The 13,717-nt window shown below is 47.6% G+C and overlaps 1 protein-coding gene across 1 annotated transcript; it reads right to left on the bottom strand.

The window, feature by feature from the left end:
• Positions 1-253: 253 nt before the first annotated feature.
• Positions 254-13,357, bottom strand: LOC117401672 (V-type proton ATPase catalytic subunit A-like). The gene is made up of 15 exons (XM_059017124.1): positions 13,216-13,357; positions 11,930-12,011; positions 10,239-10,367; positions 9,466-9,680; positions 9,176-9,313; positions 8,765-8,916; positions 8,443-8,605; positions 6,903-7,011; positions 4,561-4,683; positions 3,989-4,103; positions 3,837-3,900; positions 3,485-3,688; positions 1,335-1,429; positions 897-1,068; positions 254-728 (listed from the first exon to the last, which is right to left on the bottom strand). The coding sequence occupies exons 2-15, from the start codon at positions 12,009-12,011 to the stop codon at positions 633-635; spliced, it is 1,857 nt and encodes a 618-aa protein (XP_058873107.1). The 5' UTR covers positions 13,216-13,357; the 3' UTR covers positions 254-632.
• Positions 13,358-13,717: the final 360 nt, after the last annotated feature.

The following is a 13,717-nucleotide window of genomic DNA, read 5'->3' as shown; positions in this document are numbered from 1 at the left end:
GGTTCAATCCCAGGTGGGGGACACTGCTGCTGTACCCTTGAGCAAGGTACTTTACCTAGATTACTCCAGTAAAAACCCAACTGTATAAAGGGTAATTGTATGTAAAAATAATGTGATATCTTGTAACAATTGTAAGTCGCCCTGGATAAGGGCATCTGCTAAGAAATAAATAATAATAATAGACTGTACATATTAACTCAAAACAGAGTTGGTCATTTCCAACCATTAATAATCTCACATTTCAACAGTAAAGCAGATTTCATAAATACAATTTATTACACTGTGAATATTTAAATTATAGATTTGTTTTTTAAATATGGGTAGAAATGTACCTGAAAATGATTAATAATTTCACAAATGACATTACATCACCGAATCTCCTCAAAACACATAGTTTGCTGTTTGTTTATTTGCTTATGAAATTGACCTTCAGTTTTCTCATGCATTAGTCCAGTCTCAAAGTAGTTTTTTTTTAATTTAAATTATTGTATTATTGTTCTTTAATGACTTGGTAAGGGTGTGAATATCAGAGGTCTCTTAGGTGAGTGAAGGAGGGAGATTGTGATGGGGGATGGAGGGAGGTAGTGATGGAGGGATGTAATGATGGAGGGATGTGATGGAGGGATGGTTTCTCAGAAGTCCTCCAGGGCTCTGAAGGCGCTCTGCATCTCCTCATTCAGAGCGCTGTAATCAGAGCGAATCTTCAACTCCCCATCCAGCACAGGGTCCTGAGAGAAAGGGAGGGAGTGGAAGAGGGAGAGGAGGGGGAGAGAAAGAGGAAGGAAAGGGGGAGAGAAGAATTTTAGGATTAGGCTTCATCAGTTCAAAGATTTTGAGTCATTGATTATTGGTTATTAATTATCATAAAAACCCTCCTCACTCCTCCCTCTTCTCACCTTGAATTTCATGGAGCTCAGCTTGTACAGCACTCCCCCCAGCCCCTCTCTGATCGCTGCCCAGGTGATTTTGTTCTCGGACTGGGCCGTCCTCTCCACAGACTGCCGGGCCAGATCGTAGAACCCGATCATGTTCTGGAGCATTCCCACAGTCTTATAGAACGGGCAGAACCTGAGAAAGAGGGAGAGGGAGTCTAATCTAGTGTGCACGCTGAGCAGAGCCTCGCTGTGCTGTGCTGTACACAGGGCAATGCTGGCGGGACCGCACTATATAAAACTAATAGAAAACCCTGGACAGAACTACAGCAGCTACCCAACATGGTGTCTATATAAAGTGTAGTGCATTGGCATTGTGCTGGGCAGAGCCTCGCTGTGCTGTGCTGTACACAGGGCTCTCGTTAGGGACGCTGGTTAGAGAAGCGAAAGCGTGGGCTGTACCTGTCATAGGAAGAATAGCCGTTCTGTTGAAGGAAATCATCTTTCAGGAGTTTGGCAACTTCAAGAGTGATCTTATCAACTTCTGCAAGAGAGGACTGGAGAACAGAGAGAGAGAAGGAGGAGAGAGGAGAGACAGGGAGGGAGAAGGAATGAGGGAGGAAGTGGGAGAGAGAGGGTTGAAGGGATTTCAATTAGACATATTCAGCTTCAGACATATTCAGTATTAGTTTCATTATTATACAATATAGACTGTATCCTGTATTGTGTGTCATAATAAATAAGAACATAAGAAAATGGACGCACAAGATTTCTACATAGCTAATGAAAGCCAGTTGAGATTTATGGAATTATTTCAATAGCTATATACTCTTTTAACAAGCCAGCATTCAACTAACATTGAAGGTGGTTGTAGCAGGGCGAGCAGCCCTGTACATTGTTTTGGTTTATTATAATTTAGTATTGTAATTATATGACGGCGAAGCACCGCGTATTTTGTTATTGTTTTTTATTAGGACGGCATAGCCGATTGTTTTGTTTAGCGTGGATGGGTAGCCCCATCCACAACATAATTAAACTCGTGCAGAAGGTGGTCATCTCCCGAATGAATTAAGTGATTAATTTTATTGCTAATCGGGAGATGGTCACCTGTTATAAAAAGCCTGCAGCTCTCCAGCTCGGGGTGGGAGTTCAGAGGAGGAACGAGAGCGCAGAGAGACGACGAGTAAAAATGAAACTTAATAAAAGAAACAAAGGAACAGTGAAGGCAATCTGCCAGGCCTGGCCTTTGTTTATGTATTTTTGTGTTCGTGATTTTGTTTTGTTCAAACCTTTTATTTTCGCTCTGTGAGCAAGTGTTTTTTGTTAAAATATTTTATTTATTTTTGTATTCAAATAAAACGCCACCTTAAACTGCAGTATTTGCCCTGGTGTCAGTTTCCCTTCCTGCTTCTGCCGTGACGTCAGACCACTCGTCCAGCCTGTCACAGTGGTCATAAGGGTATAAGGATATAAGGAGGCCATTCAGCCCATCAGAGCTTGTCCGGTATACAAGTAGCTCAGTGATCTTAAAACTTTGTCAAAGTCGGGTCTTAAAGGATCCCAGTGATTCAGGATCAACAAAGTGGCAAGGTAACCCTTGGTACCCATTCCATACTCTCAGAATATCTCAATATACAGACACTTTCTTATACAGCAGGGAAGTGTGTGATGGATTAGAACCTGACAGAGGAGCAGAGCTGCACACTTCAAGTCTGTTTTACGACTGCAATGGCTGCAGAGAAGAGTTTACCCAAAAAAAGAGAATTGTGGTGGTGGGAGAATGTTAAAATCATTTTGTTTCGACTCTGAAATCCTGAAACAGTTACTGGGCTCTGTGCAGAATATATACTCCTTGGGGAACACGGATTCAGTCGAACACCACAACAGTGCCGGGACACAATTCAAAAACATGTATGTACAGTGAAAATAATAAAAATAGCTACGAACGTTCTTTCAATCGCAGCATCCGTTGCTCGGGCAGTTTTTTTCTGAACATGGTACTGCTACGGATTTCTTTAAAACACAGCACAATACTATCCCACAATCCCCTAGTGACCTTTTAACACAGGGCAAGAACCTCCAGCCGCGCCGCGGCCTGCAGTGGAATTGAGGCTGAAGTGTCTCCTAAATGGCTATAATATAAAAGCGATGTGTTTTCATTTTAAAACAGACATCTGGTACTACAAGAAGTTCTCGGTTTGTTTGCCTTGCCTTCCAGGAAGTATTCTGTTGCTTTACTTCCTGGGTCATTTCACCCCAATGGCGTCTTCTGCGTCATGTTACTGTCTGAAAGCATGTCAGTCAACAGGGGAAGCAGCTGACTGGTTATTTACAGGAAATAAGCCAGCGTAGGGGTGGGGACAGTTTCACTCATTGGGTGACCCAGGAAGCAAGCTTGCAAACATTTATTTAACCCAGTGTAGCACCAGTTAGTGTGTATAAAACGACATGTTTATATAGAACATACTATGAATAAACTGTGAATATTAAATAAACACACGTACAGACAGACAGAGATGAATAAACAGACAGACAGACAGACACGCAGACAGACTGACACAGAGAGGCAGACAGGCAGACAGACAGACTGACAGGCAGACAGACAGACCTACCTTCCCCACCAGCTGCACGATCTCGGCCAGGTCCTCCTCCTCCTGCAGGATCTCCTTGGCTCGGGTTCGAAGAGGAACGAACTCGGGGTGCAGCCTCTCATAGTACGGCTCCAGAGCCCCAATGTACTTACTGTAACTGATGAGCCAGTTCAGAGAAGGGAAGTGTTTCCGCTGAGCCAACTTCTTATCAAGACCCCAGAACACCTGGGAGAGAGGAGAGGGGAAGAAGGTGGAGGGGAAGAAAGAGAAGGGGTTATGAAGTCTAGATTTCTAGACAGATAGATAGATAGTGTACAATACCTAATGTAGCAGACAGGTGGACAGACAGACAGACACACAGACAGTGAATTACCTGCACGATCCCCAGTGTTGCTGAAGTGACAGGGTCTGAAAAGTCTCCACCGGGGGGCGACACTCTGAAACACAGCAGCACAGAGCGAGAGAGTGAGAGAAGGTAGAGGGGTGGAGGGGTAGAGGGGTGGAGGGGTGTCTCACTATACTCACGCTCCCACAATGCTGACGCTGCCCTCTCGATCTGGAGACCCCAAACACCGGACCCTCCCCGCACGTTCGTAGAATGAGGCCAAGCGTGCCCCGAGATAGGCAGGGTACCCACTGTCTGAGAGAGAGAGAGAGAGAGAGAGAGAGAGGGTGAGGGGGTGATAGAAGGTGAGGGGGTGAGGGAGAGAGAGAGAGAGAGAGAGAGAGAGAGAGAGAGAGAGAGAGAGAGAGAGAGAGAGAGAGGGTGAGAGAGTGAGATAGACAGATAGAGAGAGAGAGAGGGGTGTGAGAGAGAGAGGGGTGAGAAAGAGAGGGAGTGAGAGAGAGATAGGGTGAGAGAGGGGTGAAAGACAGGGTGAGAGAGCTTCAGTTTGGAGAGAGAGAGATAGACAGCGCTATATAATGAGGTATATAGAGCGGTCACCTGCTACTCTCAGAGAGGAAGTGTGGAGAGGGAGACGAGAGAGATAGAGAGATGGAGAGGAAGCGTTATAGAGTTGTATCTCTGCCAGAGAGAGAGAGGGTGAGGGGTGGTAGAAAGGGGGGGTACAGAGGGAGGTATACAGATTCATTACCTGCTGGCATCTCAGCCAGTCTCCCCGATATCTCTCGAAGAGCCTCGGCCCAGCGTGATGTGGAATCTGCCATCATAGAGACATGGTAACCCATGTCTCTGAAATACTCTGACAGCGTGATACCTGAGGGAGGGGAGGGAGAGTTTATTACAGGCAGTTATGAATGCTGTTAGTCTATATGAACGAGCACACAGTGTTCCGAATAGTAAAATAACTGTCCCACAGGCTAGGGTGTGTGTACTGGGATGCTGTGTCTGTGTAGATGGAGGGTGTGTGTGCTGGGATGCTGTGTCTGTGTAGATGGAGGGTGTGTGTGCTGGGATGCTGTGTCTGTGTAGATGGAGGGTGTGTGTACTGGGATGCTGTGTCTGTGTAGATGGAGGGTGTGTGTGCTGGGATGCTGTGTCTGTGTAGATGGAGGGTGTGTGTGCTGGGATGCTGTGTCTGTGTAGATGGAGGGTGTGTGTACTGGGATGCTGTGTCTGTGTAGATGGAGGGTGTGTGTGCTGGGATGCTGTGTCTGTGTAGATGGAGGGTGTGTGTACTGGGATGCTGTGTCTGTGTAGATGGAGGGTGTGTGTACTGGGATGCTGTGTCTGTGTAGATGGAGGGTGTGTGTACTGGGATGCTGTGTCTGTGTAGATGGAGGGTGTGTGTACTGGGATGTTGTGTCTGTGTAGATGGAGGGTGTGTGTACTGGGATGCTGTGTCTGTGTAGATGGAGGGTGTGTGTACTGGGATGCTGTGTCTGTGTAGATGGAGGGTGTGTGTACTGGGATGCTGTGTCTGTGTAGATGGAGGGTGTGTGTGCTGGGATGCTGTGTCTGTGTAGATGGAGGGTGTGTGTACTGGGATGCTGTGTCTGTGTAGATGGAGGGTGTGTGTACTGGGATGCTGTGTCTGTGTAGATGGAGGGTGTGTGTACTGGGATGCTGTGTCTGTGTAGATGGAGGGTGTGTGTACTGGGATGTTGTGTCTGTGTAGATGGAGGGTGTGTGTACTGGGATGCTGTGTCTGTGTAGATGGAGGGTGTGTGTACTGGGATGCTGTGTCTGTGTAGATGGAGGGTGTGTGTACTGGGATGCTGTACCTGTGTAGATGGAGGGTGTGTGTACTGGGATGCTGTGTCTGTGTAGATGGAGGGTGTGTGTACTGGGATGCTGTGTCTGTGTAGATGGAGGGTGTGTGTACTGGGATGCTGTGTCTGTGTAGATGGAGGGTGTGTGTGCTGGGATGCTGTGTCTGTGTAGATGGAGGGTGTGTGTGCTGGGATGCTGTGTCTGTGTAGATGGAGGGTGTGTGTACTGGGATGCTGTGTCTGTGTAGATGGAGGGTGTGTGTGCTGGGATGCTGTGTCTGTGTAGATGGAGGGTGTGTGTACTGGGATGCTGTGTCTGTGTAGATGGAGGGTGTGTGTATTGGGATGCTGTGTCTGTGTAGATGGAGGGTGTGTGTGCTGGGATGCTGTGTCTGTGTAGATGGAGGGTGTGTGTACTGGGATGCTGTGTCTGTGTAGATGGAGGGTGTGTGTACTGGGATGCTGTACCTGTGTAGATGGAGGGTGTGTGTGCTGGGATGCTGTGTCTGTGTAGATGGAGGGTGTGTGTACTGGGATGCTGTGTCTGTGTAGATGGAGGGTGTGTGTACTGGGATGCTGTGTCTGTGTAGATGGAGGGTGTGTGTACTGGGATGCTGTACCTGTGTAGATGGAGGGTGTGTGTGCTGGGATGCTGTGTCTGTGTAGATGGAGGGTGTGTGTACTGGGATGCTGTACCTGTGTAGATGGAGGGTGTGTGTGCTGGGATGCTGTACCTGTGTAGATGGAGGGTGTGTGTACTGGGATGCTGTGTCTGTGTAGATGGAGGGTGTGTGTACTGGGATGCTGTGTCTGTGTAGATGGAGGGTGTGTGTACTGGGATGCTGTGTGTGTAGATGGAGGGTGTGTGTACTGGGATGCTGTGTCTGTGTAGATGGAGGGTGTGTGTACTGGGATGCTGTGTCTGTGTAGATGGAGGGTGTGTGTACTGGGATGCTGTACCTGTGTAGATGGAGGGTGTGTGTGCTGGGATGCTGTGTCTGTGTAGATGGAGGGTGTGTGTGCTGGGATGCTGTGTCTGTGTAGATGGAGGGTGTGTGTGCTGGGATGCTGTACCTGTGTAGATGGAGGGTGTGTGTACTGGGATGCTGTACCTGTGTAGATGGAGGGTGTGTGTACTGGGATGCTGTGTCTGTGTAGATGGAGGGTGTGTGTACTGGGATGCTGTACCTGTGTAGATGGAGGGTGTGTGTGCTGGGATGCTGTGTCTGTGTAGATGGAGGGTGTGTGTGCTGGGATGCTGTACCTGTGTAGATGGAGGCCTCTCTCGCTGCCACAGGCATGTTTGAGGTGTTTGCTACCAGAGTGGTTCGCTTCATTATTGACTCTGTCTTTCCATCCACCTCCATCGTCAACTACAGAGACAGAGAGGGGGGATTAGTGACCACAAGCTGCACATTGAAACTGGCAGGAAACACAAAGGAAACTGGAAGCCCAGAGAGGCCTGACTGTGTAACCAGTGCTGCAGTGACTGGAGAGATTGAATCAGAGACATGCTTCATCCTCCACTGTACAAAACACACGGCAATCAGGATAAATATTCTATCAAGCTGGAAGACAAAGAAGGAGGTTTATTGATGAAGAAAAACTGTAAAATATTTTGTGTTGAACAGAAAGAGGCAGTGGAAATCTCTGCTCTGTATTTTGCAGCTCATTGGAAGTAGAGAGGATAGGCCTTCAGGATTTTTACTGCATTCATTTTGGCAATAATTCTATGAGTTGTCATGCCAATAAAGATTTGGAATTTGATAATGAGGGAGGGAGGGGAGGGAGTTAAAGCCCAGCACAGTGTAATACAGCACAGTGAAAGCATGGTAAAGCATAGGGAAGCATTGTAAAGCACAGAGAGGTCTGGTAAAGCATAGGCAAGCATTGTAAAGCACAGAGAGGTCTGGTAAAGCATAGGGAAGCATTGTAAAGCACAGAGAGGTCTGGTAAAGCATAGGGAAGCATTGTAAAGCACAGAGAGGTGTGGTAAAGCATAGGGAAGCATTGTAAAGCACAGAGAGGTCTGGTAAAGCATGGGGAAGCATTGTAAAGCACAGAGAGGTCTGGTAAAGCATAGGGAAGCATTGTAAAGCACAGAGAGGTCTGGTAAAGCATAGGGAAGCATTGTAAAGCACAGAGAGGTCTGGTAAAGCATAGGGAAGCATTGTAAAGCACAGAGAGGTCTGGTAAAGCATAGGGAAGCATTGTAAAGCACAGAGAGGTCTGGTAAAGCATAGGGAAGCATTGTAAAGCACTGAGAGGCATGGTAATAATAATAGAAAAACATGGTAAACTATGGTACATGCAAAGTGCAACCACGAGAAAAGCTTAGGGAAAACTGCAAAATTACCTTGGCCTTCCTCTGTCACATAATCTACTCAGCTCAACGCAACCACACATACCCCCACTCTCTCCCTTCTCCCCGTCTCACCTCGGGGAAGTTTCTCAGCACCTCTGACATCTCGTTCCCTTGCTCCCCCTCCCCCTCCTCCCTTTCCCTCTCCCTCTCCCCCTCTCACCTCGGGGAAGTCTCTCAACACCTCTGACACCTCGTTCCCTCGCTCCCCCTCCCCTTCCTCCCTCTCCCTCTCCCTCTCCCCCTCTCACCTCGGGGAAGTCTCTCAACACCTCTGACATCTCGTTCCCTTGCTCCCCCTCCCCCTCCTCCCTCTCCCTCTCCCTCTCCCCCTCTCACCTCGGGGAAGTCTCTCAACACCTCTGACATCTCGTTCCCCCTCCCCCTCTCCCTCTCCCTCTCCCTCTCCCTCTCCCTCTCCCTCTCCCCCTCTCCCTCTCACCTCGGGGAAGTCTCTCAACACCTCTGACATCTCGTTGCCTCGCTCTCCGCAGCCCACATACACAATGATGTTGCTGTTGGAGTATTTGGAGAGGGATTGTGAGATCACCGTCTTCCCACAGCCAAACGCTCCCGGGATCGCTGTGGTGCCTCCCAGCACACACCTGAGAGAGACAGACACAGAGAGACAGAGACACTGTACAAGAGAAACAGCATGAGAGACAGGGAGGCAGGGAGACAGACAGAGAGACAGACACACAGGCAGGCAGGCAGGCAGGCAGGCAGGCAGGCAGGCAGACAGGCAGACAGGAAGACAGACTCACGGGAACAGCGCGTCCAGCACTCTCTGGCCGGTCAGCAGAGGGTGGTTGGCTTGAAGCTTCTCCAGCACCGGACGCACCTGCCTGACCGGCCAGATCTGCTTCAATGACAGGCTCTCCTTCACACCTTCAAACTGGAGCTCCATCACCACATCCTAAGAGACAGAGAGAATTAGTTGTACAGTCAACAGACAGACACAAAGACACACAGACAGACAGACAGTGTGCTCAATATAACTGTGTTGTATCTGTTCTAATGTATGATTGTGTATTGTGTTGTAGCTTTGGCAATACTTATTCTGCTTGTAATGCCAATAAAGCATTTGAACATGAACTTGAACTTGACAGCCAGACACACAGACAGACAGACAGACAGACAGACAGACAGACAGACAGGCAGGCAGGCAAACTCACCGTTACGTTGTAGTGCCCGGGCGGTGCCAGGTAGGTGACAGTCCCGCGGGATTTGGGCGGCACCATCATCTTGTGAGAGACCAGAGAATTCTCCTGGACTGAGGCGTAGATATCACCCCCCACCACGTGAGAGCCAAGCTGAGAGAAGAGAGGAGGGACACTCACACACACTGTGAAGACAATGAGAAACTCACACCGACTCTCTCTTCTCCCCTCTCTCCCCACTCTCCTCTCTCTTCTCACACCACTACTCCGCCCCCCTCCCCTCCCCTCCCCTCCCCTCCCCTCACCCGGATACTCTTCTCTGGGTTGAACTCCCACTCTCTCCCCCGGCTCAGGGCTCCCATGTTGACTCCACTGGGGATGTAGATGCTGTGTGTCAGTTCGCTGATGTCCTGTAGGGGGCGCTGGATCCCGTCGAAGATGGAGCCCATGATCCCGGGTCCCAGCTCGACGGAGAGGGGCTGGCCAGTCCGCAGCACGGGGTCCCCCACGCAGACTCCCGCTGAGAGAGAGGGGGGGTCAAGGAGAACAACGTAACTCTGATACACAGCAGGGTGTGTGTTTGTGTGTCTGTGTGTGTCAGGGTGTACTGTAAGATACAGTCTGTCAGTGTGTCTTCATACACCTGTACTGTGTGTTGTATTGTAAAAACCCGACTCCAACAGCTTGTTATGGTAAAACTAACAGGATGCTTTATTGTGTGTCATATTTTTCCAGCATGGTATCTCACTGCTGTAAAGCCAGCACACACACTCAGCTACAGCAACACAAACAATCCACACAGCACGACACCCAGCATGGAGGACCAGAAGGACGGGAGCTTGTCTCCACGGTGGGGCCGTTTAGGTCTGACCCAGTCTGAGGCGCTTATGGCAGGCGGCTTCACTGAGCGTGCTCTGTCGAACCGTTGCTTCATCAGTGTGTGTCAGTGTGTGGCAACGTGTGTCAGTGTGTGTGTGTGTGTGTGTGTGTGTCAGTGTATTTTGTGAGTGTCAGTGTGGGTCAATGTGTCAGTGTGTGTCAATGTGTTTTGTGTACAGTACAGTATTGTAAAGGTTACCTGTCTCTTCGTACACCTGCACTGTGGCCAGATCTCCTTCCAGTCTGATGATTTCTCCAACCAGCTCCGAGTGACCCACCCTGACCAGCTCATACATGGCAGCTCCAGACATCTCCGACGCAATGACCACTGAAAGAGAGAGGAGAGAGTGACCACTGAGAGAGAGGAGAGAGAGAACGGTGAGAGAGAGAGAGAGAGAGAGGAGAGAGAAACCACTGAGAGAGAGAGGAGAGAGAGACCACCAAGAGAGAGAGGAGAGAGTGACCATTAAGAGAGAGAGGATAGAGTGACCACTGAGAGAAAGAGGAGAGACAGACCGGTGAGAGAGACCACTGAGAGAGAGAGGAGAGAGAGACCACTAAGAGAGAGAGGAGAGAGTGACCATTAAGAGAGAGAGGATAGAGTGACCACTGAGAGAAAGAGGAGAGACAGACCGGTGAGAGAGAAACCTGAGAGAGAGAGGACAGTCTTTCTGTCTGTCTGTCTGTGTGTGGTTCTGTGTGTTTGTGTGTCTGTCTGTGTGTGTGTCTACGTGTGTGTGTGTCTGTCTGTGTCTGTGTGTGTGTCTGTCTGTTTGTGTGTCAGTGTGTCTGTCTGTCTGTCTGTGTGTGTCTGTCTGTGTGTCTGTCTGTCTGTGTCTGTGTGTGTGTCTGTCTGTCTGTGTGTCAGTCTGTCTGTCTGTCTGTCTCTGTGTGTCTGTCTGTGTGTCTGTCTGTGTGTGTCTGTCTGTGTGTGTGTCAGTCAGTCAGTATGTGTGTCAGTCAGTCAGTCTGTGTGTCTGTCTGTGTATGTGTGTGTCTGTCAGTCAGTCAGTCAGTCAGTCAGTTAGTCTTTGTGTGTGTGACTGTATGTGTGTCTGTCTGTCAGTCAGTCAGTCAGTCTGTGTGTGTCTGTCTGTGTGTCAGTCAGTCAGTCAGTCTGTGTGTCTGTCTCTGTGTGTGTGTGTGTGTGTGTGTCAGTCAGTCAGTCAGTCAGTCTCTCTGTGTGCCTGTCTGTGTGTCTATGTGTCAGTCAGTCAGTCTGTGTGTCTGTCAGTCTGTGTGTGTGTGTGTGTGTGTGTGTGTGTGTGTGTGTGTGTCTATGTGTCAGTCAGTCAGTCTGTGTGTCTGTGTGTCAGTCAGTCAGTCTGTCTGTCTGTGTGTCTATGTGTCAGTCAGTCAGTCTGTCTGTGTGTCTATGTGTCAGTCAGTCAGTCTGTGTGTCTGTCAGTCTGTGTGTCTGTCAGTCTGTGTGTCAGTCAGTCAGTCTGTCTGTGTGTGTGTGTGTGTGTGTGTCTATGTGTCAGTCAGTCAGTCAGTCAGTCTGTGTGTCTGTGTGTCTGTGTGCCTGTCTGTGTGTCTATGTGTCAGTCAGTCAGTCTGTCTCTGTGTGTGTGTGTGTCAGTCAGTCAGTCAGTCAGTCTGTCTCTCTGTGTGTCTGTCTGTGTGTCAGTCAGTCAGTCTGTCTCTGTGTGTGTGTGTGTCAGTCAGTCAGTCAGTCTGTCTCTCTGTGTGTCTGTCTGTGTGTCTGTGTGTCAGTCAGTCAGTCTGTCTCTCTGTGTGTCTGTCTGTGTGTCTGTGTGTCAGTCAGTCAGTCTGTCTCTGTGTGTGTGTGTGTGTGTGTCAGTCAGTCAGTCAGTCTGTCTCTCTGTGTGTCTGTCTGTGTGTCTGTGTGTCAGTCAGTCAGTCTGTCTCTCTGTGTGTTTTTCTTACCTGGTCCTGAGACTCCAAACACGTAACCCACTTTGCTCTCCTTCTCCACATCAGAGATTTTGGGTAGTTTTGAAAAATCCATCTGAACAAAAGAACACAGATACAGTATAAAGGATACCTCACAATGAATACAGTAAAAGACACCTCACAAGGAATACAGTAGAAAGGACACCTAACAGTGAAACAACTTTTTACAGCCCCAATTTGCTCCTATTGATGGCCATTTACACAATGGCCAAAAGTTTAGCATCAACTAGAATTTTAAGGTTGAGATAATAAAATAAATAAATAAAAAACTATATGAACATAATTAAGATCTTTCATTTAAATTAATGTAAATGAAGGAAACTACAAAATGACATCGCAAAAGAAATGTCACCTTTTTAAATGTTGTCAGTTTTTCATTGAGTATCTGGAAAACTACAAAAGCGGTGTGGAATTCAATATGTTAACGTGACATTATTCAGCAGTTTTCTTTCGACTTTATAGAGCAAAAAGAGTTAATTTTATAGAGTGATGCAAAACGTTTGGTCATAGCTGTAGAGTCACCTTCAATATTAAGCCCCTCCTGGTAGTTTACATGCTGTCAAACCAGGCATTACAAAAACCATTATAAAAACCATTATAAAAACCATTACAAAAACAAAGCAAATGGTAGCAAACCAAACTGAAGCAGAAGAAAAAAGATCTGAAAACATCCAACTAGTTGAATACAATTAAACAGTAAAATATAATTCCTAGACCCTGCATTCCTCATCGTTTAACCCTCTGAACTACACGGAATGGGAAACTGGACTGTGATGCCTGTCCAGTCTGTTCACATTCTCTTCATGTATAGTTTCAACTGCAGGGACTAAAATGGCAGGGTGTGGAGTAGTGGTTAGGGCTCTGGACTCTTGACCGGAGGGTTGTGGGTTCAATCCCCAGTGGGGGACACTGCTGTTGTACCCTTGAGCAAGGTACTTTACCTAGATTGCTCCAGTAAAAACCCAACTGTATAAATGGGTAATTGTATGTAAAAATAATGTGATATCTGTATAAAGTGAAATAATGTGATATCTTGTAACAATTGTAAGTCGCCCTGGATAAGGGCGTCTGCTAAGAAATAAATAATAATAATAATAAAATAATCACAACTGTCTATAAATGATATAACTAATCACAAAGAGCTACTGATAACACAATTACAATTGTAACACAAACGAAATATGCACCAGGGCTACATATTCACAATATATTCCTTAATAAACAGATAACGCTATACAAAAATCAATATTTTCACTGACCTTGAAAACTTTTTAACTCTTAATTCCTGAGGTTTCTTTCTTTCTTTCTTTTGCTCACAGGCACCATCTACTCGCTTCGTCTCCGTGTTTTTTGTTACGTTTATATATTTTGAGCCGTGTTTACAGATAAACACGTTTCCTCTGGGACTCGGCTTGCCATCGCCTGAGCCGATAACGGCGGCTTGTTTACCCCTTGTTTAGAGTAAAGAGAGATGTAGCGAGTGAGGGGGGCGAGGCGGCTTTAGACCCTGAATAGACCGGCCTCGGGACCCCAGCGGTGCGGGGCTGCCCGGTTTGAACAGGGGACGAAGGCGGACCCAAAACATCAGACTTGTACTGTACTGGGTCTCAGTCACACAGCGAGGGGAAGGAGACCCGTCATATGATGCTTAATACTAGATTTTTTAAAACGCAAAGAGGCACACAGTTCTGCTCTTCAGGTGAAAACTGAGGTTCAGGTTCAGAAAATGTTATTAATTAATTAATTGCGTAGTTAATTAAT

The sequence above is a fragment of the Acipenser ruthenus genome, chromosome 55 (assembly GCF_902713425.1).
Source record: "Acipenser ruthenus chromosome 55, fAciRut3.2 maternal haplotype, whole genome shotgun sequence".
Taxonomy (NCBI): Eukaryota; Metazoa; Chordata; class Actinopteri; order Acipenseriformes; family Acipenseridae; genus Acipenser; species Acipenser ruthenus.
This window is presented reverse-complemented; position numbering and strand designations above follow the sequence as displayed.

Bases quoted from the DNA above. Each gene is read 5' to 3' on its own strand.
- LOC117401672 (XM_059017124.1), bottom strand. From the start codon at position 12,011: ATGGATTTTTCAAAACTACCCAAAATCTCTGATGTGGAGAAGGAGAGC. The intron at 9,314-9,465 runs GTGAGGGGAGGG...CTCTTCTCTCAG, and splicing joins ACCCAGAGAAGAGTATCCGG to CTTGGCTCTCACGTGGTGGG. The intron at 3,901-3,988 runs GTGAGTATAGTG...GCTGTGTTTCAG, and splicing joins AGCGTCAGCATTGTGGGAGC to AGTGTCGCCCCCCGGTGGAG.